The following is a 27,463-nucleotide window of genomic DNA, read 5'->3' as shown; positions in this document are numbered from 1 at the left end:
TTAACAGCAGCAAATCCAAATTAGAAGCAAAAATAAATGTACATTTTTCATAGTTTCCTGTAATTATGGCATGTAATTTACAGATTACACTTTTTATGCTCAGATTATTCTTTTTTGCCACTTATATTAGCAATAATTATGCTTATACCTCTCTAGGGGTTGGCATGTATATTATATGCATAAATCTTACTAGTAAAATAAAACAAGAAAGTTAAAAATCTTGATTATATAAGCCTATTTATCACATGTAAGTAAAACATGATCACAAACAGTGAAGCTAACTGAATGAATTGGATGCAAAATTACCTTATTAAAATGCTTGGATTTTGCTCATAATTTTACTCTTTGAAGACCTTAATAATTTAAACATACTAAATCTAATCAAAATTGAACCAGGAATAGTCTCAACAGTGTTAACAAGCTCAACTAATCACATTTAAGATCACCTCATTAATATGTGTGGATCCTATGCATTATGAAACACATGCAAGAACTTGATCACATAATACTATTTTTGAAGTATGATCAAAAATTCGATAAAAACTGGATCACATTTACGTCCTCCAGACGGTTAAGAAGTTCAGTTAATCAGATGCATGTTCATCCTATTAATGTGCAACTTTTATTACTGAAATTGCCCAAGATCCTGATGACATAAGCATATATTCCAAGTCTGATCAAAACTAGATCAATTAGATACATGATCACCTCATTAGTATGCACAGATCTAGCACATTATAAAGCACATTCAGCATCATAATGGCATAAGCAAATATTCCAAGTTTTCTAAAACTGTATTAGAAATATGGCATCCAAAATGGTAACAAGGTCAGCCAATCAGATGCAAGATCTCCTCAAGTGTGGATAACTCTTGCTTATTAATGAATTTGTCGATGATCTTGATGAAAATTAGACAAGAAATCTGGCCTTCAAAGTGGTAAACAACATCAGTCAAACAGATGCATGATTACCTCATTAGTATGCGTGGATGTCTCTTTATCAAATCCATCCACGATCCTAATGATATAAGCCAATATTTCAAATTTGATCAAAACTGGATCAGAAATACATCTCCAGACTGGTAGAGGGGTCTATCAATCAGATGATCATCACCTTATTAATATGTATGAATCTCACTCATTACTGAATTTGTTTGAGATTTACATGATATATGCATGATGGAGAAAAGGAGTGCATCATACGATCACATTGCCTTACGATTAGGTAAGCTAAGAATGGCAAGCTAGCAGGATTTGTTCACTATTACAATCAGAGGCCTACACAGATAAACAAGAGTATCATGAACAGCACATCATACTTGTCTCTGAGTTTTAAAGCTCTGTATGTAGACAATTTTATGGCATGGTTGACTGGAGCTACTGGCCAAAAATCAGTCTCATTTACCTAGATTTTGAGTCAAGGTTTGTGGTCTTAAACATGAGATACTGAACAGAAACCTTTCTTTCTTAACTGAGTTACCATGCCTGTGACCTCTTGACCCCAGAACCTATAGGTTTCTTTATGACTTTCAGTACTAGCCATCCAAGTTTGGTCAAGGAATTTACTGTAGAATGATAGTTATTCTGCAAAACTCATTTTCTTTGTGCCTCAATGACCTTTGAAATTTTGACCCCAAAATCAATAGGCCTTTTCCACACTGTAAGTGCAAGCATTCCATTGACTATGGTCGAGGTCCATTGTCTTGATCTAATGTTATGCAAAAAAACCCAACTTTTCTCCAGTCACAATCATATTAACCTTGCCCTTTGACCCCAAAATTAATATGCTTCTTTATTACCCAACATGCAAATCACTTGACAGATGGACATCATAACATAATATAATCTGCCGTATGGCAGGCATATAAAAACTCCATAACCCATTTGAACAAGTCAGATGGAAATTTCTGACTGGTTCAATGCCAGCTATATCACAGTACAATTATGGATACCCGTGCTTATATTGCTGGATATTTATGCAAGATATGCATCTTTTTAATTCTGCAGAATTTCAATCATCCAAGCAATCTCTGTCAGTTCATTCTGAATAAAGGGTGTATCTTCAGGGTTTGAAATTTTCATCAGATGACCCCGGAACATTTCAATGTAATCTCTAAGCTTAGTCACAATTTTAATGTCCTGTTTCAAGATGTGTACATCTTCCGATGGATAAAGGATCTTTAGCCTTTCTAGTTTTGTCTCTGTCTTGCTCAAGGATGCCTCTATGTTCTCCTGACTGTTTGCTTCAGAGAGACCTGTTGCTTGTCTAAGTTTGATGGCTGCTTTATGCAAGCATCTACTAATGCTACTATATTTAGCTACTTTTGGTATCGTAGTCTTAACTTGGACTAATTCAGCTGCCTGTACATATGAAACAAAGAGACAGGTCACAACATCAATGTAGTTGAGTATATCCTGTTTGGTTGCATAGAGTTTTGTGCCGTTGTGCTGCAGTGCCTCTTCATACAACTGTTCACTAGGTGGACTGGTTCTAATATTATCTGTTGAGGTCACTGAATCTGGAACAATAATTGACATAAATCTGTTCTTATTTCATCTTTTACAAAAACAGAACGCTTACACAAGTAATTAATTGATATAGAATGAGTTCAATAATTTCTATCTTTTGCCAGACTAAGCATGAAAAATGGCATTTTTGCACTAATTCCATTTATTTCAAATGAGAAATGTTAGTAATACATTAATCCCTGCTTATTAACCAAGGGTAAAGGAATTAAAAAGGTGCAAGTTTTCCACCAGTGGCAGTGGAACGTTGTCCTAGAAAGTTTAGTGATATTGGTTCAAGTTTTACATTCACATATATGACTATAAAGTACATGTGCTGTCATGTGTCCTGGGCAGTAATGTTAACTGCTATGATTTCAAACAAAAGCCCCTCGATAGGACTTGAATTCTACTGGGTAAAACAACTAGCAATAATTCACAAGTCTATTTCTTCCCACTTTTATTATTTTCAACTGCTGAGTATTGAAATCATTTCAGATACTCTCAAGAAACTCCAACATATCAAATTTGGTAACAAAAATATTTTCTTGTAAATCTGAGACATGTTCAAAAATGCATTAGTCATAACATCTGACTTGAACCCAATTTCACTGATAAAAGATAATTGATATTATTGCAGATAATGTCAAGTTATACACATGCTAAATTTAGTTAAATCAGTAATTAATGTTTTCTAAAGAAACACAAACAAAAGGTAATGAACTGGCATCATTAATTATTTCAGTCTTAAAAAATTATGTAACAAGGACTGTACAAGACACTGTGGACAAAACAAGCAAATAAACACACAGCACAGCAAAAGTACATTCTAGAATGCACAACTGCAGAATCAGAGCTTGTTTGAACTCCATGAGCAATTTCTACACACCATGTGCTCAAGCCTTACCTTTATTTCTTTATTATATTCCTTTTTTAAATCACGGGAGGAATTTTCCCACAAAATTTTCACCTGTAGAACAGACCCTGGTAGAGCTATACTAATGACAGAATCTTTAATTTTTGTTTACGATATAAAATTCCTGAAAATTTCATAGTAATTAAATATGCCACAAACTGCATGCAGGATGACACATGCACATGTGCAAGCACACACACACACACACACACATGAATTTATATTTCATATCTAAATTATATGACATCATTTAGTTTAGTTTAAACATATTTCACATTTGCAAATAGAGTGCAAACAATTTCATAACAAATGACACATTCCTCTCTGCATTATGTGAGGTTCTATATCACATGTATTACAACATACAGCAGACATTTGAAAAAATTGTTTTTGCAATTTACTCCTTGTCATCCCTACATGGCAACAAAAAGATCTTGCTGAGCCAACACTATTTGGGCATCTTAAAATTCTAATCAGGTTTATACCTTGTGATGAATTCAGAGAATCTATTCTTTGAGAATGTCGATGGGTTGACACTTGAAAGGAAGAAAGCAGCTGGAACATTTCTTCTGATGATGCCAAGTCCACAGGAGTAAAATTTAGAGCTGTTTTTGCAGACAGAAGTTTTGTGCCTGGAATAAATAAGAACAAAATTATTGTTTCACAGCTGCCAACCTTCCAGACAGTTGTGGAACTTTTGTTGCAAAAAATAGATTTTTTGTGTCCAAAGGCAGTCAGTGTTCATGACCAAAATAAGTAATGTAGTCCATCAAACCTTCAGAAAATGAATGGAAATTCAATTTTGAAGAAAAGAAACTAAAATACTTGTTTTCAAGGAAGAATTTAATACAAATTCAAACAAAACTAGCAATTTTAGTATTTTCATATATCAATACCACTCAAACACCCACACTGACACAACTGCATACACATTTAACACTGGCAGAAACAAGCATTGTGCATAAAATGATCAAAACACAAAACATAATCATGGTTTGATGCATATGCACAAATAGATATGCAAAGCTAATACTTAATGTCCCTACAACAGAATGAGGCATCATAAAAATACACATTTCTGTCTTTAAAATACATCACAATTCAGTTAGCATCTATATTCCTTCATTTAAAAGTTTGTCATGAATTACTTGTCTTGTTTCTTGGACTGTGTATCTGTGCATAAACCATTTTATTCTTTCAGTCACAGACTTTGACCATAAGGTCCCAAAATCAATAGCTTTTTTCTTTCCATAAGTTCAAAAGACTTCCTTTATTCTTCAAGTTCAAATGATCCACAAAGTTTGATAACTGTAGATGGTACACAACCAAATTTACTGTGTTGAAACAGAATCTGTAATAGGTGAATGGACAACATTGTAACATGATACGTTTCAGATTATGGCAGGTGCATACATTTTTGGGGTCATTCAAATTGACATCATTAGTTTAAACAAAAATCAATGTTGATATTTTTCTCTTAAGTGTATGTCAGTTCTGATTTTTCAATACATTTTCACGTGCCTTACTACATTATTGGTAGGCATCTATTTCAGTAAAGACAAAATAATTATCTGCAGGTGGACGACCCAAGGGAAAGGAAGACGAAACAAGCATATGTAATGAATTTTTTCCGCTTTCTAAAATATTGACCTTGGCCTCAAAGAAAGAAATCCAGTGTGGTGCTTGACACATCTTTCATTGATGATTAAAGAGTGGAAAGGAACAATGTGATGAAATACTGATTTGTAATCCTGACCATAAAGATAGTTTGTAGTACACCAATGTAGTGATGGGCATGCCAAGTTTCATTCCTTATCTCAACTAGCTTTCAAGTTGCCAAGTAAGTGTACTGGAAAAAATAAACTAAAAATATTCCACCATGACCTTGACACCGAAGACTGTGGTATGAAAAACATTTCATGATGATGCATAAGTGTTCCATTGTTCATCTCAAATGACTCAAAAGTTGTAGAGCCAACGAAAAAATGTGATGAAAAACAAAGAATACTGTAACCTTAAAGATAGGTCCTCCAATGTGGTATACAAAACACCTTGTAACGATGATGTATACAGAGTTTAATTTCGAATGGCTTTGAAGGTACTGAGTGGAAGGGAAAGTGTGATGGAAAACTTAAAATACTGAACTGTTACTTTTACTCAAGGCGAAAAAGATCAGGACTATTTACAGATAGCAGAGTCAACCCCAACCTAAGCCCTAACCCTACAAATATTTATCATGTAAGCAACAACAAAGAAAACTGGTTCCAACCATGCTCTCTTTTTTCACCTCCAAACCAAAAACTTGTTAGATCACAACTTGTGAAGCAAAAAACAATTTTGACTCCCAAACTCAGTTATGTTTCTATAAAAAAAAAATCTTAGTAAATCATGTGCGTGTCTATATGTATATATTAAAAAATAGAGACCTTTCTTGACAACATGATGTATGCTCATAACCTGCATAAAAACTGAATTTTCATGAGTTGCACTTGATGCATTCGCCTTTGGGCAGTTTCATAAAGTGAATCATCATCTCTGGGCAGTTTCATACAGTTAAGCATCACAGAGGCAACTAAAGAGTCAAGGTGGTCATAAATAAACAACCATCAGTTAACTGACTGACAGCAGCTAAGGTAATTTTGTAGTTTATATTCCTGAGCAATGCTGTGAGAGAGTCCATGAGGATGACTTGCATGGGCAATGTAGACGTGGAACAAACTAATTTATAAGTTTGGGAATGTATGTTAAGAAGCAAAAGTTTTTACACCTTGTTGCCTATAATGAAAATGTTTAAGACATCTTTACAAAAGATTATTGACTAATTTGTGATAAGCAGCAACATTTATTTTTGAAGTTGGATTTTACTCCATATATAAAATATAAAATTTGATAATTTCAGTCATTGGAATGGTAAAGCTTGCAGTATGGAAGGGTGATACATTTTTAAAAGCAATATCAATGATTTGTGAATCGAGCAAAGCCCCAGTATAACTAAATTTCAGAACTCCCATCTGATGGAGTTGGCTTTGTGAATGGATGCAACAAGTGGGAGCATTTTATACTTTTTCACACATCAAGAACTTTTGGGTTAGTTTATGGTCTGTTCCTTTAAAACATACATGGGACCCTGAGAATCACTTTTAAAGCGGGACACTCACCCACAGATGAAATTTAGAAATTCCTTATTTTAATATGAACTCTGTGAAATCAAAGTACCCTGGCATATATTTTTTTTAAAACTGCCTTCCCTGGGTATCATACATGTTAAATAGAACAGTCCTAAACTACCATCCAGTCTCTAATGAGTGCAAAGATGAGCAGTAATGACATGACCATGAAACCCTTCTATCAGCTAATGAGAGCAGCAAACTGAGCAACTACGATACTGTATTCCACAGTTAAGTTGTGGATGTTTTAGAAACTTTGTCTATCTTCTTATTCAATGTCTGTGTTGTTGTAAGTATGTGAGTGCATGCATGCAAGCCACCTACTGAATCCTATCTACAAAACTAAGTATTGCATAAGCTGAGTAGGACTTTCACTTGGTTCCCTAGTTTTCTGTGACCAGATTTGTGAATGAGCTGGATAAACCATTGATTAATGTTAGACTCTATAATTACATCATTTTCATGCTAATATTTAAAACTTTGAATGCTCAACTGAAAAGAGACAACTCGACACACAACCATTACATGAATTTCACTTCACAGGCATTACTGACATTTGATATTTTTTCACTCAATTTTATGATGATAAGATGTATTTTTTGAAAACATTTTGTGATGCTACTGTGCACCTATGCCAATAGTATGAAACATTCCTGGAAGAACAATTAATACATTTTTATGCAATACCTGAAGCAGTCTACATACTCAAAGTTCACCTAGGGAAAGACGTAGTCAAATTTGTAACACTACTGAATGTCTTGTCTACTAAATATGCTGAGAAACTGAAGTTTACTTCCTTTTATTCTCAAGCCAGTGTCTTCATCCCAGTCCTCTTTTTGGCTAAAGAGCTCTATTTTAAAATAAAATTTCAACTACTATCATTTTTTGTTCAGGGAGTAATGTAAAACAGAAACAATATAGTATCTGTATGCCTTCTGATCAACTTTTATGGCAATTTATTTTGTATGCAAGATTTCCACCAAACTAATTCACACATGAAGTTGGAAGAAATTACTGAAATTCCATGCATTTATAACCCAATCATAAGCAAGTTATTACAATGTGGTGATTTAAGCATTGATTCCAAGTGTAATCCGTATTTCATCTTGTAAAAGTAAGAACAGAGGGCTAATACCTTGATCTGTCACTGATTATCAATATTAACATGTTTTATGACAAATATAATTTCAAGGGTAGTGATTTATAAGCCAACATTCAAAGTTTGATCAAAATCAGACCAGAACTATGACCTCCTGAGTGGTAAAAACCTAAACCAATCCGATGCAAGATCACCTCATTAATGTACCTGGATCTGGTTCATGATCAAACTCATGATGTAAGCTTGTATTCCAAGACTAACCAGAGTAGACCAGAATTATGACCTCCAGAATAGGAACAAGTTCAATCTATGAGAGCAAGTTCACCTCATTATTATGTTTAGACTCCTATGAAACTCATCCAAGAGTATGATGAGTATGATTTGAAATTTTTAACGTAGCTTTAACAATTTTTGAGTCATATTGCTATGATGTCTGCAGTGTGGCAGTATTTAGTGATGTCTAGCACTGGGGCATCATGCTGCAGACATGTAGCATGATGTCCCACCCAGTCACAGTATCCTGACACCAGGGCAACCAATCCTAACGCTAACCTCTTAATGCTGAGCACCAAGCGAGGCAGCTGTTAGTACCATTTTTATAAATCTTTGGTATGACTCTGCTGGGGATCGAACCCACGACCTCCTGCATCTGAGGCAGTTGCTCTAACCACTAGGCCAACGGAGCAGTCAGATTATGATGATGTAATGTGATAATGTATTATCTAAGTTATCACAATTGGATCAGAAATATGGCCTCCAGTGTGGCAATAATCAAGAAGAATGGGATATACCAAAGGCTCACTTGGCCTTGTACTTTGTAAGTTAAAAATATGATTTTCTAAAAGAGTCTTTCCTACCCAAAGTCAAATGCTAAGTCCTGTACTTTGTCTGTTGGGTGAGCATATACTGCTACAAAATTCAACATTAATGAGGGTAGTAAGCATTTTAATCCTGTACAAATTAATACTTCCTTACCTCCATGCTTAAGAAGAAGTCTGCAAACCTCAATCTTATTATTGAGTACAGCATCATGGAGTGGTGTGATACCTTCCCCTGTGACTGCTAACAGGTCAACCTTTTTACTGATGATACCATCTGAAAATACAGAAGGATGCTCAGATATTGGAGGAAAATAAATACGCAACAAAAACTTGACAAAATTTTAAACTTAACTAAATAAAAAGTCAGGAATTACATCCAAAACTTCTTATACTTTATGAGGATCTAAAATAGTATTTTATAATTTGTCAATGAAATTTACAAGTCTGATTTTTCTGTCGATACTAACAGTGACAAGAACTTTTTCTTGCTCTATTTTAATATTTTTTTTACTGAACCAAAAAATCATAATCCATATGGCCAGTTAAATAACACTATTTACCTCTCTTAAAGAGTTGCTGCAGAGTTGTCATTCTTGCATTGCACGTCCACCTCCTGCCACTTCTAGGAAGTATAGTAAGTCTTAATTCTTAAATCCAACAGTGTTTATACCAGGTATACTTAAAACAACGCTTGCTACACTATGATATTAACATAAAATAACATTGTAACAATTTATATCTTTCTATTCATATAAAAACTGAAAAGTATCACACATCATTAAATTGGCATTGAATTAGTGCTTGTTCAATGGTCTTCTTTCCTGGCTGATGGGACACAAGATGAATTTTTCTTCTTCTGACAACATAACTATTAGCACTAGCACAAAAAAATTTATCATGCAAAGTAACTGAATCCTAATTTACCTAACTGTAAAGATGTTATGGTAGACAAATCAGTCAAGTACCTGAAAATTATTTCAGCTACCATGTAATGTTAAAGTGCTGAAAATTTGTAACTGATAGGTTGAAGACAACAGTTTCTTTTAATCAGAGACAAATTATTTAAATTGCTTCATTTGGGTTGATTTTTGTAATGCTGTTAATGGTTTTCTCATGAGAAATTGAAGAAATAGAAATTATAGTTAAAGATCGCATGGTAATATCACATATCTTAACCTTGCTACTGCAATGAATTTCCCTTAAATAGAAACTGAACCTAACAATACATTTTTGGAAATGTTTTCATTGATACATTTTCATTAATGTACTATTTTGAAACTGACTGCATGTTTACTCTTCACGATTCTGGCACTTGGTGACATGTTATTATACTCTCTTACTTTGCACGATGTAAAATTTTCATGATTTTTTACTCAATTATGAGACTCGCTGAAATAAAATTGCACAGAAATCTCTCCATATTCAATATTCAGAATCAGGATTTGACCAGTGGTGAGCTTTTCAGACAAAAGCACAACAAACCACATGTCATTTGATGCAGAGGTCTTAGGATGATAATCCTACTTTAATTTGTATTACAGCATTTTTAATCATGCCATCAAATGTCAAAAATAGTATCTAGATGAAGAAATACAGATTCTTTACTATCTCATCATGAAAACTTTCTCTAAATTTCTATTCTCTATGCTAACAGAGCTATATTTCTTTAGGCAAAATTGCAACATGCATTATTCGATAATTATCACAACTTTCTACAGCATGACAACAGAAACAGCAGATATGCATTTGTGTGGTAAACTCTACAATTTAAAGGCAACAAAACTAATATTTGTTCCCCTTTTAGTATACAGGTATCCAATGATATCAAACTATGTATTCCTTCAAGTCCTCTATTACACTTATGTGTAATTTTGGTCACTATAGATGTAATTTATATGCATTTCTTTTTCCATTTTTAAAACCGTGTTATTTCTCATCTTAGGGGGCATACTTTTGAAGGATCCTGAATGTAACATTGGAATTGGCATAAAGGCTTAACCTACAAGAAGATCTTTTGCAGCACAGTGACCTTTGTTTCTCATCCTGATCTTACTTTTCTTGGCCGTATCCAAGACAACAATTTAATATTTATTATTCAGATAGGAGATACAAAATATTTAACTCGCATACTCTTTTTTAGCAATGATGTACATGCATTTGCTAGTTATCTGCAAAACAATATTTTAATGGAGCCGTTTGGTAAGGAATTACTGGGCTGACATGAAAGACTACCTCATTTTACATGTTTCTAGTCAAGAGTCTTGATTTTCTGTGTTGTCAAAAATGAGTAATGGGTCTCTTGGATGAACTCAGTTAATATTATGCATAAAAAGTAACACAAAAATTTTAAATCTCTATAATTCAGTAACTGTATAGTTAATTGATAAATATATCTTAGTTTTAGTTTTAATTCAATTATCTGCTATGACTATATTTGTTTGGATGAGTATACATTGTCAAATTCTATGAGCAGTCTTGCTCTTTTGCTCTCACAAAATGTTGTTTATCAAGTTTCCAGTTCTTATAACTATATAAAGTTCTTATCATTGTGGACTTTCTACAGCATAAAACTTGCCTTTCAATATCTGCAATCAAATTACATCATCTTTCTGAAATTCTTTAATTTACATATTTCATGTTAGTTTCCTGTTGCAGAAATTTGAACAACACAGCATTAATGTCTAGTTTTTTTGTTGCTTTAACTTGGTACCCCAGCCATTGTTGCGAACTGCTCTCCGTAAGTGGCGGTTTATACTCCTGTTATCTTTGGCAGAGGACTGCATGTAAAGGACATAATTTCAAGATGTAATTACCAAACTGGGCCACACAGGCAAGCATAAAATGTAATTTGGTGAAATAAAGCATCATTATTATGCCAAAAGTGTAATGACTGGCGTGGATGCACATATACTGTTCCATAGTTTTCTGTTTCACGTGTTGACAAAATGCCAAATATCATGTATAGTGTGAGCCTACAAAAGACAGGATAACAGTTCAAATGTAAGATAAGGTAAGGGCTAAAGAATACAAAGCAACACTGCAACTGTAAGATAAGATTATGGCTAGAAATAAGGAGATAAGCTTTTACACCTCCACTGTCTTATTCTTTGTGGATCAAGAGTACTTAAACTATCGGGAAACATGACTACATGAGATATTAATGTTGATTACATGTCCAAAATATGACTACATGAGATATTAATAATTATGGCATGTCCAAAACATGACTACATGAGATATTAATGACAACTGCATGTCCAAAACGTGACTGCATGAGATATTAATGACTGTATGGCCAAAACATGACTGCATGAGATATTAATGACAACTGCATGTCCAAAACGTGACTGCATGAGATATTAATGACTGTATGGCCAAAACATGACTGCATGAGATATTAATGACAACTGCATGTCCAAGACATGCCTGCATGAGATATTAATGACAGCGTGTCTAAAACATGACTGCATGAGATATTAATGATAGCATTTCCAAAACATGACTGCATGAGATATTAATGACAACTGCATGTCCAAACTGAGTCCATGTCTCAGATCAAAACAATGCATTTTGAATGTAGGTCTCACAGAGATAGCTCAAATTTCATTAGCTAAAATATTCCTGATATAACTTTGATATTTTGAGCCAATATAGCACATAACTAGCTAATCCTGCAAGCTAAACCTAAACTATTAGTAAATAAGTTTTGTATAACAGCAGCTTCAGCGATGTCCTGGCTAACAGCTAAAACTTCTTCAAACTGAGCCGTATTATGACAGAGGTCAGATTCCATTTCGGAAACAGGGTGAGGAATTTTGGCCTATTCAAATCAAAAGTAGGGCTGATAGATCTTTATCATGACCAGTATCTCCTTCACCATGGTGCCTAATGTGCCAGATATCATGAAGCTGTAGCCTTTGATGGTAATTAGTGCCAATTCTATCTACTCATTGAGACAGAAAAAAAAAATTTGGCTAGTCTAGGGATTGAGGCACTTAAAGAAATTAAGGTTTTTGACTCTACACCAGTCCCTGAAAACATGCCAATTTTCCTCAAAAGCCTTCAGAGTGGAAGGAATTCCTGCACTTGAGATTCTCTCCACAACTGCACATCAGAATTCTTTTTCTTGCAAGGCTGTCTTGACAGGAAGCCAAGCATGAAGGAGGAAAAATTCCAGGCAGGGATGAAACACCTGTGCCATTGTTTGTTTCAGAAGATTCAGTTTTGCCATAATCTTCCTGGGTAGGTCTATCGCTAGCTTGAGTCAATCACTGAACCAGGATGTGTCTCATCTGAGAGGCATTTGCAGAATTATCTTGCAATTCTGACCCTGTATCTTCTACATTACATTTTTCAGTATTATGAGTGGGGGGGGGGGAAGAGGAGAAGGAGAGATGGTAAGCAAAGGCCCATAACCCCTGCCAACTGATTAACAGTGCATCCACAACCCAAGCTTCTGGGTCCAGGAACATGTAATCAGGACTGACTTTCCACCAAGTTGGTCTTTCAAAAGCAAAAAGGCATTAATGATCGCTTTCATTTCTGGAAGGTTCATATATTAAGATCATACACGTGGTCCCCATTTGCCGCTGACTGTATCGGAACAAGTGTCAGTGCAAATTATCATTGTCAGTTGGGGTTTCTTATGAGGAATTCATGTCGTGAGCCAACCATGGTTGCAATACTGACACAGGAATGATCATACCTTGTTTGTGCAGAATGGCCAACCAGAAGTCCTCGGACCACAAACTGCACACACTGCAGAAGGAAGAGGAGGTAAATTTTGTACACGCCTGGTAGAATTCATGCATGTCTTTCCTTGCTCTGTATTTCTTGCATTTATTGCATTTAGAAGGCATGTTTCAGAAACTATTAAAAACAAGAAAAACTAAATTTCATTACTTCTTTGCATTAATAATGTTAAATAATTTGCTAAATAATACCTGTTATAAACTCAATGCAGTAACAAAAGACAACATATGCAAATTCTTGAAAGCCAAATGCATCAATCATAGCATGTTGTACCATGTGATCTAAAAAGACTAAGTCCGAGAAATGATAAATTTCACAAACTATCCAACATACTTAAAAATAATGTATACCACCTGTTTATGAATTAACACTAGTCCGAATAAATCAAAATTTTGAATGGATGGCTAGAATTTCATACAGAAAGTCTTTGATTAATGGAAGGTATACTCCTTAAGATATTGTGTACAAAGACAAAGCTTAAACTGGTGACATCAAGTGATGACAAGGGGAGGTAATGGGCAAGATTTACTGCCTTTGCCAAACTGATGTGGACAGAAAAGACAAATTTTCATCTTTTAGTAGGGCTGGATTCAGCTGGAAGCAGGCTTATATTTCCATAATGTTAATGTGATTGGCGAATGTATCTGAAGGAGAAATGGCTCTGCTGATGCAAGTGCTGAATACATAATGAAAAATGAGGCCCCGAGTGGCTGAGTAGTCTAAAGCGCTCTCCATTACGGATCACTGCCATCTCACCTCTGTCTGCGTGGGTTCGAGTCTAGGATTCAACCAATGTGGGTATGTGAGTAAGCTTGCCAGTAGCTTCTCGTGGGTCGGTGGTTCTTCCCGGGTTCTTCCTCCACCATTAATACTGGCCGCCATGCATAGCCGACTGTGTGCTGAAAAATGGCGTTAAACCCCACAACAACAACATAATAAAAAACAGTAAGATATGGAAATGTTGGATAGTAAATCTTCAACAAGTAAACAGGATTTCTTGAATATGAATGGGAATGATGGGGGAAATGGCAGGTTTTGCTGATATTGGGAGGATTTTGCTCATCATCGGCATGAAAACAGAATACATGATTACAATATCCATTATCTTGTAATTAATTTTGTAGTTGGAACTAAACAATGATATGGTATTTACTGCCTCTACTAGAATTCCAATGCATCATTTATAAAATGTTGTGTTGCAAAGAAAATCCTCTCATAATCCATGTGTCTCATCATATGCTAATTAAGAAAAAAATAAGAAAAAATGTTTTTCAAAAGTGATGTAAACATTTCATTTAATCCATTTGTACCTTTTTTAAAATAATGCTCCATGGTTTTGGCAGGCACAAAGCTAAGTAATTCCTTGACACATTGTATGTTTCCATGGTTACATGCTTCGTGAAGTGGTGTCCATCCAGCATAGTCTCTGGCATTCACATCAATACCTGCAATTAAAAAAATGTTTCTTTATTCATTGCAGCTATAAAGTCAGACAAGAATACTCAATAAAAGTCATGCTGTAATCAAATTTCTGCTCAAAACAGATAGAAACATGGTGAACTTTATTATTACTTCTTGTAATGCTGCAAAATTTTGTAGATAACTTCACAGTACATTCTGTCTTGGTCAGCATGACATGTAAACATTAAGTCTGACGTAAGGACTAGGCTCACAATAAATAGCTGACTGTGAGGGATGAGATCTGCTCTGTTTGTGGCATTAAATGAAACTGAGTAAGAGTTCATTTAATAACATGGGCTCAATATCACTTACTGGAATTTCCATTAACATTTTCCCAGCTCCAACAATCAGATTTATTATATGCTCATTTTTTCCCCCGTTAACTTTACATTGTCAGAATCGTTCAATATTACCTGATACTATTGCCTATCTGAAAAAAAAGACTGAAGTTGTGAAAACTGGGCTGTGATCAGCATTTATAAAAAAGAGGAAAACATATGCTGCAGTAGGAGACCAAGGAGGTAACTCCCCTCGAAAGCTCCTGCAATTTATTGATTTAAAACCCTTAATGCTGACCCAGAATTACATAACTCACCATTTGCTATCCAATCACACATTGGAACAATACATGGTAATGTGTAAGTTGCTGCCTCAGTGTCAGAGATACTGATGCTAATAACTTCTCCAAATGGTTTAGGTTCATCACTGAACTGTTTAAACAACTTGACAAGACTGTAGTGTGAGTGTTTCCATTTTAAAAGTGACAAATGTTTCCTTGATCTGAGCCATGATTGCTGTAATATATTTGCTTTGTACACAAACTGTATAATTTTTTTCATTAAAATACTAATTTTGCAAAGTGTTTTAAATCATGAACATTTCTTCAGTAGCCATCTTTTCGAGGCTTCTTTTCCTCACAAAGACAAATGCAAAATGTCTGATTAGAGGAATGTTACTAATCATGCTTGGTGATTCATTAATAATTGGAATCTGATATTTCAGTCTTTTTCAGCCAGGCAATAATATGTACTTGATACTTCTCTGAGACTATACAGTGACAAATGTTTAATAGACTATGTAATTTATTAAGGAAATGAAGCACCAGATGATGAAGTCCATATAATATTAAACCTGTACTTTCATGTAGTATTTTGTGTTTGACCTTGAATCTGAAAGAATCTAGTCAGTCAAAATATTGACAAGAAGCTTCTGCAGTGAGACAGATAAGTAAACCATCTTAGCCACACAGAAGTATTAAGCACTAACAGAAATGAACAGAGAATCAGTCTAGCACTGTGTTATTGTAAACCAATCCAATATCTTGTAACAAATGACAAACAGTACACTATCCAAAATAGTGAAATGCTGTTTCACAACCTAAATAAAGTGAAATCATTATGCCAGATATACATTAGAACATTATACCAGTCAGACATCAGACCTAAATTGTTGACCTCATGATGGATTTGTGTACATCATACATACCAAAATATGCTATTATGTGGTTAGAATTGAGCATGTTTTTACATTCAAAATGTTTTATAATTTAATTGATTAAGTGTAGTTTAAGTAATACACAATGCAGCCTTCTCTGGTCCCTCGCTGGACCCTTCTTTGTCTACAATGGTTTCTCTGTCCAGACACAATGTCATTGCAACCAATATATGTTAATAAGCTAGTAAGTAAATTTAGATTTATTACCATGTTGAACCAATCAGATGACTGAGTTGAAGCATGTGATCAAACAATGTGTCAGTTAGGGCATTCATATAGCAAATGGAACACCTGTAGAGATGTGTTCCTTCAGTGTAGATGCTGCATTTAATTTAACATTATTTGCAGAAAGAAAATGGATTTAGATTACTGGCATCAAACTACTCTTATGGATTTGTGCTGGATTTGAACCGGTCTACACTGGGACAACGTTTACAACATGACTTACAGGAATCGGTGAGGCGGCCATTACTGTAGAGTCGACCCTCTTGCTCCCCCAGGCTCTCCATCAACGGCCAACTATGATGTGACACTAATGAAGAATTAGTCTCTGCCCAAGCTTAGACAAGAACTTTCTAGATGAAGCATTCATTTCAGCCCAGGATTAAGGAGATGTGTAATTCGTTTTTTGGGGAAATGTAGCAGCAACATTGATACTAACAGTCAGCCAATTATCAAAACAGATAAATTTGCACATGCGCAATAGGAAGCCACTTCAACACTGCCTAATGGTTTGATAGTGACACTATTGTTGAGGGTGGTGGTGGCATTGCAAAATATGGTGCCTACATTAACTGAAAGTATTCACTCCTTGACTGACTCTAGGAATATCAGCGTGACGGAAACACGGACCAATCTGATGTGCTATTCATTAAGACATGCAGAATCATTGCCTCTGGATGTCCCCATCTTGGACAACAATGCAGTGCTAGGGGAAGACAAATTCCATCCCTTCTGTAATGGTTGCAACACACATCTCAGATCTGTTTGAGTTAACTGTAGTCAATTTCATTAAAACAATCTAAGGACATGGCAGAATCCTTGCCATTTGTGGAGACAGTGCATCCGAATCTTCACAAACAAATTCAAGAAGGTGCACAGATTCTTCCAACTCTCATCTTATATGTTCGGTCGGAATGACATTACTCGCTTAGTGACCTACTTTCCACCATACTGCAAGATCACCTAGAATAATGGCAGCTGTTTTCACCTCGGTGATCATAACTATGAATTGAAAATACCCAGATGTGAAAAAGTGCCCAGATTTCTGACTCAGCCTATGCAGAGGAAATCCCAGAACAGGTTCCAGCACTACTGACGTTAACAGAAGGGAGTAATATTGTCCATTTTACTATAAAGTGCTCTTTCTCCATGGAAGCTTACAGGTGCAGTTGGAAACTACATTGATTTTTCAACCACGTTAAAACTTCACAGCACTTTCCCTGTTTCAAGTACTAATTTGGCACTTTTCATTTCATATCTATCTGCAAAACTCTAGGCACTATCTACCATATCTACTGATGCCACAGCTATTGGCTATGCGCACAAACTGAACAATATCCCTTATCCAACCAATTCCTTTCTTATTCCAAAACTTCTGCAATTGCTTCATAAACTATTACCGCACACAGATGTCAGACTACCAATTGATAATGTATTATACAGAAACTCATTCTAGTCCTGCCATGATTTACTTATAATGCCTTCCATGTGGCTCTATTAAAGTCCATGTTTCAACATGCATTTCATGCATTTCTGAGTGTAGGGGAAATGACAATTAGACAACCTGGTTGCAGAAACCCAAACTTAACTTCAGTTCTCTCCGGTTCAGATCCACGACAGTGGTTTAGTTGTCAAGTTTACACATTACAAACACTCCAAGGGTACCTCTTTTTGCCTGTGTCATGCCCCAAAAATTACAAAACCAGTGCCCTGTCCATGCACTGCGTCAATATTTACAACTGCTGGGTTGTCATTTTGGCCCACTCTTCCTTACCTATGAAAGGGTTGCCCATAATTAAGCAGAAGTTCAACCAAGCATTGCCCACGTTGCTCTTGCTGTGTGGTTTTAATCCTCAATTAATCAAGACTCATAGTTTTAGGATTGGGGCAGCAACAGAGGGTGCTAAGCAGAGTCTATCACACAATCTTTTTTAGGTCATAGGTAGGTGGCAGTCAGATGTCTTTAAGAAATATATCCGCCTGAGCGATAGAATTTCCAGTTTGTAATTCAGTGCTGACTTCAGTTGTTCTATACATTACCATAGCACTTCCTACTGCCTGGCTCTGCTTACCAATTTTTCTTCTTTCAGGTCTCATGTGTGCATAAATCGTATATTAGTCTATACCATATTGGCACTGCATTTCATATGGGTTCAGTGGAGAGCACTTCACTTCATATGGGCTCACTGAAGACATGACCATCTTACAAAACGTCATTCTTCCATTGACATGGAAGACAAAAATTCTGGATATTGTATGCACAGTTTGGCAGTCTCATGGGCACACAGACCAAAACATTTGTCTATATCATATTGCACTGCACTTCATATGGGTTCATTGAAGACAACTGTCTTAAAACACTTCAATCTTCCACTGGCAGTCTTTGACATGAAATACAAAGGTTTCTGGATATTGTGTACCCCCTGCCTTCAGAGTTCTATAATTTGACACAAAATGTGCAGGAGTTTGTGTATTCCTGTGTCCATTACTACTAGGTCAGTGTGCAGAACTGGATTCCTGTGTTTGTCGAATTTTTGGCCAAGTCAGGCATTGTTGCTCATTCATACTCTTTAAATGAACTCTCAGATGTTTTGATTTATTTCGTCACATGCTGTCACACACTGCTGCAGTTACAGTACTCCACAATTAAGCTGGTCACAGTAACCCCTTTCAGGAGTCTGACAGGTTACAATGTATACTTCGTGGAATAAAAAGGAACAATATTCCAAATAGTAAACCCAGATTTCCTATTACATACAGGATGGTGGTGCAATTGTCACCTATGATGCATGAGGGAGTTCACTGGCTATGGACTTGTTGCTGCAGTGCATGTGTCTGGTGGCATTTCTTAGATTCTTGTGACGTGGTGAATTTACAGTTCTATCAATGCAGAGCAATTCCTCATGCAACTACCTCAGGATTCAAAATGTGACATTTTTAATGGACAAATCTGTTATACTCATGTAGCCATCTTTAAAAAAAAAAAAGAAGAAAAAAAGAACCCATCTCATGCTGGTGTCAACATTTCATTCTTCTGGAACTTGTGGTTGTGCCCAATGTCCTGTCTGGAGCAGTATTTGAGTCTGCAGCAGCAAGGTGCTTTGGCCGGAGGGCATGGTGCAAATGCTCCTTTATTTGTGGATTCCATGGGACGTCCATTTGGTAGGGAACTTTTTTCATCTTACTTGAAGCTCATGCTGGTGCGCATGAGCAAAACTTTCTGGTCATTTGTTTCATATTGGAGCAGCAACAGCTGGAGTTGGTATGGATTACCATTTAATTAAGACTTTAGGACAATAGTCTTTGTCATGTTAAATGCACTACATCGGAGTTCTCTCTAACCATCTTCTTTCTGCTCAGGAACAGTTGCATACATACATTTAGTGTCATGTTCTTTGGATACCATTCCTTCCAAATCGATTGTCACATTCAAACTGGCATCCTCTTGAGGGCCTGTCATTTAATATATTTTATAATTGAGTACACTGAACTCTCACTACAAACTACTTGTGCGCTGGCTTCTTATGCCTTTTTTTTGTGTGGTGTGGATGATTTGCTATTTGCGGAGCCCATTTTTTCGGCAACAAATAATCTGTGTTTGTCAGACATAATATTTCATACAGATAAACACCTATTCATTCTGATCATAGAGCATCTAAGTCTGATGTTTTCCATCAAGGTGTGGATATCATATTTATGATATAAGCTATGATGTCCTTTACATGTGATGAAGAAATTCCATCTCATTCGGATATTAGTTGGAGCTCACCTTTATAATTCACTGTTCCTCATGGACAATGGTTGCGGCCTAAGGCTGTTAAGTTATGATTCACATCGTTATAATGGACACTTTTTCCGTTTGGGAGCAGCTACCAGTGCTGCTAAGGCTGGAATTCCATACCATCTTATCCAACCTTGGGTCAATGGTCCTCTAATGCATTTTATACATATATTCAGGTGCATCCCGATAGAACCAGCTTTGCGTAGAGGCAGATGTCACAGTGTGTGCCTCACTAGCTGGTACACACTTGTGTCGATCAATGCACTATTCTGCTTCTTTACTTAGTGATACCATCATATAATTTTGGAACACTTTCAGTCATTCATTTTCACATCTTATGCTACATTGTCATTTCAGCTCTATCATCTACCAGTGGACATGTGAAATCCTAACTGGTTATCTAATACAAATATATAATATTTATACCTTTAGGCACATCAGGATTATCATGTGTTTTCCACGTTATTGCATTCTCAATCATTATTATCTGCATTTATCCCTAAATTTCCTTAAATTGGGGGCCTTCGTTACAGTCACACTGTTCCACAGTGACAGGGCTACCTTCACTTTGTTTGGGCCATTGCCAAGTTTCATGCATTCACAACTTTGCTTTTGACCCCCAATTTGTGTCAGTACTTAAATGTACTCAACTATTATGCCCATATACTTCAGACCCGCTTCCTATGGTGCATGCATGGAGCATCGGCTGATGTCTGTTATCATAGCAATCCTCAGGATCAGACTTGATGAGTTTTGTTATCAGTGTCTCTATAGACTTCATATTAGCCCTTTGCGGCTCCACATACAGGTGTCAGACACTCTTCACAACCCTACAACACCCCCCCACCAAGTCTCTGTTCCCAAGGTATTCCTATAGAAAAATTCAGAGCTTGGCTGGTGCAGTGTGCAGAGACAGAATCTGCCCCCGTTATACTGAACCTATGTATTGTGTTTTATTTAAACTAAGGGTTTGTGCTGAATACCAGTGAGAAAACCTTAAGACAAACCAATTAAAGTTAAAGTCTGGATGATTAGGTAACTCTTGTTCAAGGTCAACATAGTGGCAAGCGAAGACTTGGAGCAAATATTATTTCCTTGAATCATATCCATCACTGAATCATGAAATGGTTGCTGTTGTTGTAGGGTTTAACGCCATGTTTCAGCACACGATATGCTATACATGGCGGCCAGTATTAATGGTGGAGGAAGAACCCAGGAAAACCCCCAGAAAGAACCACCGATCCATGAGAAGCTACTGGCAAGCTTTCTCACATACCCATATTGGCTGAATCCGAGACTCGAACCCACGCAGACAGAGGTGAGATGGCAGTGATCCATAACAGACAGCGCTTTAGACCACTCAGCCACTCGGGGCCCCTCATGAAAAGGTAATAGTCAACCGTCTTACATATTTTGGCATGGCTTGAAGCATTAAATGGGGTTGTCATTCTTAACTTTATGGTTACAAGTGACCACAGGAGAGTCTGTCTTGCATAATTTACGTATATGTAGTTAGGCCTGTGACAACTGATCTCACATAAAATTGTTGCATAATTATATTGTTTCCCATTCAACTGTATTGCCAGATGGCCATCGCAATCTATGGGAGTATAACTGGCAGTGTTAGAATTAAAAGATTTTAACTTCTCTGTCCTTGTTGACTGTTAAATAGCATTGTGTCATTAGCTGGAACAAACCTACAGAATGTAGGGTGCTGTTTCATGATGAAAACATGTGTCCTTCTACCAGAGAAAATAGATATAAATAAAATAGTCTCCTGGGAAGTCTGATCCACAATACCCTGTTGTGTTAGATACTGAGCAACCTTGTGTAAAAATGTACCATGATCTTCATAATACCCAGTTCCGGTATATTTCTAATACAGTTCATCAACAAAGTCAGCATATGCACATAATTCATGTCTCATAAAGTTCAAAAAGAGCAGACATCACAGAGGCAGTTTTTATATTTGGAGAAGCTATTTTGAAATTCAGATATAGTTAGTGTGCTAGCCAATGTGGGTCAATTCTGTTCAGTACTTTTGCATTCTGAGCAAAGAATATATTGCAGGAATTAGCAAAAGAGCAAGAATAATGTGTTTGTCACTGAGAATGTCTTTGGGCACAGTTCTAGGTACAGTGACCACTGAAGAGAGTTTGTATACTTGCACCACACACTGTAATATTGTACCCAATCATCTGATTGGCTGTACTGGATAACATTTCTAAAATTAGTTACAAGCTTATTAACATACATGGACTGGCAATATCATCATGTCTGGACAGAGACCCAATGTAAATATAAAAGTGCCCATCAAGAGAATGTGAAGGCTGTGCTGTTAAATAATTATATTAAATTGTATTCACCTGGTATAGACAGCAATTGCTTCACTTTGGCAATGTCATTCTTCATGCAGGCTACATGCAATGGGCCTTCACCTGGAAGAAAATAAAAACCTCTAGAATTAGGTCAAGATAGAAATGTGATCTTTTTTTATCTTTCAACAACACATTGTTTGCAGTGTAGATTGGTTATGACTAAGGAGTCAGACTGGGATGATGCTTTTTTTTAAATTCTGGCCCTCTTATAGTAACTTAAGAACAGAATAATTAGCTTGAACTGGGACTACAGTCCTGGAAAAGAAGACAATGTAAGAATAGAAGGTATTGTACAAATGTTATTAAATTACGCTTATCAATATGCACACATTTTCCATGAAATGTACAAGGACACATGTCTTCAGATATTCTGCTTTTAGCTAAGATAATTTAAAATCATACACAAGATAGAAAAAAAATGGAATTGTACTTTATTCTTGTTGATGCACAAGTTTTGATGAAAATAACAGAAAGCACAAAGCAAGACAGTACAACACAAACTAATTATTTCATACAGTACTTTGCTCTTATCACAAAGTTTTTATGAAGAGTAAATAGATTTCATTTATTTTTTTACAAAACGTCAATCCTTTGGATAAGTGAAAAGAATAAATTCATTTATCAAGACCTAATATTAACTAAGAAACAAAATAACATGTAGTAAAGATAAAATGTGGTACTGGCAGAGAGTGTTTAATTAGTGCAGAAAAACGGACCAATTCTTTTTTTTGGAGTCAGCTTTGTACAAAAGATACCAAACTGATTAACATAAATTTCAAATTTCTTCATAGTAATATTGCCACAAACTAGTTTTCTTTTAAAGACAACTATTTAAGTGTTAATGATAAATACAACGTTTGGAAGAAGAGAAATGAAAATATTATGAACTGACTCTATGACTGCCTAGTTACTGAATGTTTTTGGAATTATTTATTGAAAAGATCAACAATTATTACCAGAATTTCATAATCACCAAAATAGATCTTTAGAGGAAATACAAATTTTGATAAATGTGCGAACTTGCTTGCAAACTATGTTAGATACAGATCACATATTGTACAAATAAAATACCAAATCTCACCTGTTATAAAAATATGTATCAAAATATGCTAGAACGATATATAGCGAAAGTGGATACAAGAATTAAAAGAATTAATGATCTAAGAAAAATGTGGGCAGTCTATCAGCTTTTGGTAAGTAATCTGAAATATTTTATATATAAGAGAACAATATTAAATGTAAATAAAACAGGCATATTAATAACACTGCAAGTTGTGTGCAAGTACATATTTGTTTACAATATCTGTGATAATATGTATGTGTGTACATGAGTGTGTATGTATCTTTAAAGTGTTAACATATATATGTAAAGGTCAGTCTCCATACAAAATAATTTAAGGCAACTGTATGTATAACAGGTCTGGTGGTGATATATGAAAACATGCAAAATTCTAACAACTTATGTTCAGTAAAAAAAAAGAAGACAAAACTTACATGAATATAACTGTCCAACTACGACAAAAAGCAATAAGTTTCAAGAAGTCTGCCATATTAGAGGTTAGATTGGCACCATTTCATTTATAACAAACAGGACTTAATACTATGTCCTATGGTAAATAAATCATAGACTTTCCATTTAGGAAGAAGGAATAATAATATGATTTTTAAGATGGCTGCCATGACAATCATATCAGATGCCAGATCTTCATCACCAGTTCATTTGTGACCAAGCAGACGTAGAATCCTTTTGGTAAAAACCTCATGTCAATATGACTATCAATCCAAGAGGAGTAGCGATTAGAAAATGTTCATTATGGTCACCATGACAGGCATACTGGCGATCAGGTCAGCAGCAATTTCATTTAGGACCAAACAGGGACCAATGTGTGTGTCAAGTTACTCAAAGCTGTAATTTTATTTAGGACCAAACAGTGACCAATCTGTGTGTCAAGTTCCTCAAAACTGTAATTTCGTTTAGGACCAAACAGTGACCAATCTGTGTGTCAAGTTCCTCAAAACTGTAATTTCATTCAGGACCAAACAGGGACCAATCTGTGTTTCAAGTTCCTCAAAGCTGTTATTTCATTCAGGACCAAACAGGAACCAATCTGTGTGCCAAGTTTCTCAAAATTGTAATTTCATTTAGGACCAAACAGGTACCAATCAGTGCAAGTCAAGTTCCTCAAAGCTGTAACTTCATTTAGGACCAAACAGGGACCTAACTGTATGTCAAGTTCCTCAAAGCTGTAATTTCATTTAGAACCAAACAGGGACCAATCAGTGAGTCAAGTTCCTCAAAGCTGTAATTTCATTTAGAACCAAACAGGGACCAATCAGTGAGTTAAGTTCCTCAAAGCTGTTTAAGAGTAGCAATAACACGACAACATCTACTAACAGATGGACGGTGGAAAACATATCATCCCATAAGCTCTTCTTGACTAATGTCAGATGAGCTTAAAATATAGGACTGATCCAGAGGCATGGATGTGATAATTATGCATAAATGGCTTTGATCTTGTATGTCGTAAGTAATTTACTTTCTTCACATTTGCACTTTATATATATTTTAGTTTTCTAAATACCTGAAAATTCCAAGTTACAATTGACTTTTTAATGATGTTAAAGGACATTATTTAACATTTAATATGTTGACATTAATGTTGTTTTTCTCTCTATTTTATCATAATTGTGTACATCAAAAAAGAGATAATCAATTACACTAAGACATAAAAATGAATTTGCAACAAGACAAGTTTTCATATAGGCTGAAGTAATAGTGACATAGGAGCATATGTATGCCTCACATTTCACCAAGTGAAAAAACTAAGCAAGCAATGAAAACCTACATGACCCACTTGTCAATCTACCATATATACTGTCTTATAAGCTGAGTCCAACTTTAAACAAAAACACCATGGTCTGCCATCTTATAACGTGCAAACAGATCAGGGTCTATGTTTTTTGCAGTTGGATTTGATTTATAAGCAAGTCTGTATGGTACATGGTTGGATATTTATTTCATGAAAATGTTCATAACAGAGGTTACACCATCATATGATCTGTGATACTAGTTCTAAACTGTTCCAATGCTATCATGTACCTGGTACCTGATAAGAAGACTGAAATACCTATGGTACTAGCTTATATTTACATTAACATACCTTTACTGTTCCTCTTGTGGATGTTCTTGGCAAGTTTACTGCAATTAACTTCAAGACCATTCTCCACATTTTCCGAGTTGGACTGGCTTATGATGGATAATATCCTCTTAGATCTTATCGCTTTCCTGGTAATGAATGATGGTAAATTTTAATGCTAATAAACTAATTATTGTCAATTCCTTTATTTTCATGCATATTATTTTCGTAAATATGACCATTACCCCTTCTGGGAACTTAATGTTGGTTAAAAAAAAATCCTGTTGCAAATGGCTGACACATGAACCAGATAATTGCTAGGTTTCCTGATTCTCCACTTATCCATTTAAGAAAAGATCTGGTAACAGATTTAAGATGGATGGATGGAAAACTGAATGGAATCATCAGATCCTTGTTCTGAAGTCTAAAGCACAGGATGAAAATAAGTACACAATATTAATTTTACCATGATACTACTAGCAGGGTTCCCCCCATTGTTTAAAAAAAAAAATCTGGGTCTTATCTGGGGTTTTTCTTAAATGAAACTTTTTCAACATACACTTTTAACAGTCTGGCTTAGAAAAGGTGCATTTATCAAATTTCCCATAACATCTGAATTAGACATTTGATCAAGTACTAAACCACATGATTATAACTAGAAACAAGAATAAATATTAAAAATTTATATATATTAGCATGTCCTCATTTAAATATCAATGTTAACTTTACCCTGCATAACTGTGTATCTGATGTTGGTATAAAGACCCATTTTTGGGGTGGGGTGGGTGGGATGGCTATTTTAAAATTCAGCAAATCTGAATTGTACACCTTTGTACTAAAAGAATGACTGATATTTATTTTTAAAAATCCACTCAAATTTGACTGGTTTCCAAATGTCTTCTTTCAATGTAATCCAACAATAGACTCCATATATTTACTTCACTCAATGTCAAAAACACCCACAGAATGGTTTTCTGCATTCAAAACTGACTTGGTTGATTTCTGTGCATTTAGACAGCAAATAAAAATTCTCCATAAAGCAAATTGTGAGTGGAAAAGGTTACTATGAACAATAATGATTAGAGTGTTCTAGTGCAAACAACCAAATAATAAGCAAACATTTCTTATCACCATAATTTTCCTTTTGACTCCTCTGGTGGCGTAAGTGGTTAGAGTGTCTGTCACAGATGTGGGAGGTCATTGGTTCAAACCCTGGCCGAGACATACCAATGACTTATAAAAATGATACTAACAGCTGCCTTGCTTGGTGCTCAGCATCAAGAGGAAGATGTTAGGACTGGTCGGCCTGCTGTCGGGATAATGTGACTGGGTACCCAGTGCTAAACATCATTAGAAACTGCAAAACTGCAGACATTTAGCAATATGACTGAAAAATTTTTACTGTAAATATACTATACTGGAAGAAAAATAAAATATATAAAATTAAATTTTTCAATAATAATTTTGTAATCCCCCACATGAATAAAATTGTGGTAATAAATGGTAAATGAAATTTTTATATATCACGCATCTTATCAAAAAATGGTAGTCTGTTCCAGGAAATTTAGAATCAACATTATCAAATTCACAACGTTTAACAAGTTATATATTTTTTAAGTGTTCCTTTTTAAAGAATTCTCAATAAACAGCAAAAACAATACATGATTAAATATCAATTAATGAAAATGTTGTGGCAACACTGTAAGAATAGATACCAATTTTGTCTTAATT

General features: G+C 35.4%; 1 protein-coding gene across 2 annotated transcripts in view; it reads right to left on the bottom strand.

Moving 5' to 3' along the window:
- Nucleotides 1-220: 220 nt before the first annotated feature.
- The window catches only part of LOC149807213 (SMC5-SMC6 complex localization factor protein 1-like), a 109,041-nt gene continuing 81,798 nt past the window's right edge, over nt 221-27,463 (bottom strand). For both annotated transcript variants that reach the window (XM_089963656.1, XM_089963658.1), the window contains exons 16-21: nt 25,757-25,881; nt 22,584-22,655; nt 14,570-14,704; nt 8,662-8,781; nt 3,906-4,052; nt 221-2,518 (exon numbers count right to left, since the gene is read on the bottom strand). In XM_089963656.1, coding sequence (XP_089819782.1) covers nt 1,995-2,518; nt 3,906-4,052; nt 8,662-8,781; nt 14,570-14,704; nt 22,584-22,655; nt 25,757-25,881 — 1,123 coding nt within the window. In that variant the 3' untranslated portion in view covers nt 221-1,994. The remainder of the gene's footprint in view (nt 2,519-3,905; nt 4,053-8,661; nt 8,782-14,569; nt 14,705-22,583; nt 22,656-25,756; nt 25,882-27,463) is intronic.

The sequence above is a fragment of the Sinohyriopsis cumingii genome, chromosome 1, assembly GCF_028554795.1.
Source record: "Sinohyriopsis cumingii isolate HCF-2022 chromosome 1, ASM2855479v2, whole genome shotgun sequence".
NCBI classification, from domain to species: Eukaryota; Metazoa; Mollusca; class Bivalvia; order Unionida; family Unionidae; genus Sinohyriopsis; species Sinohyriopsis cumingii.
This window is presented reverse-complemented; position numbering and strand designations above follow the sequence as displayed.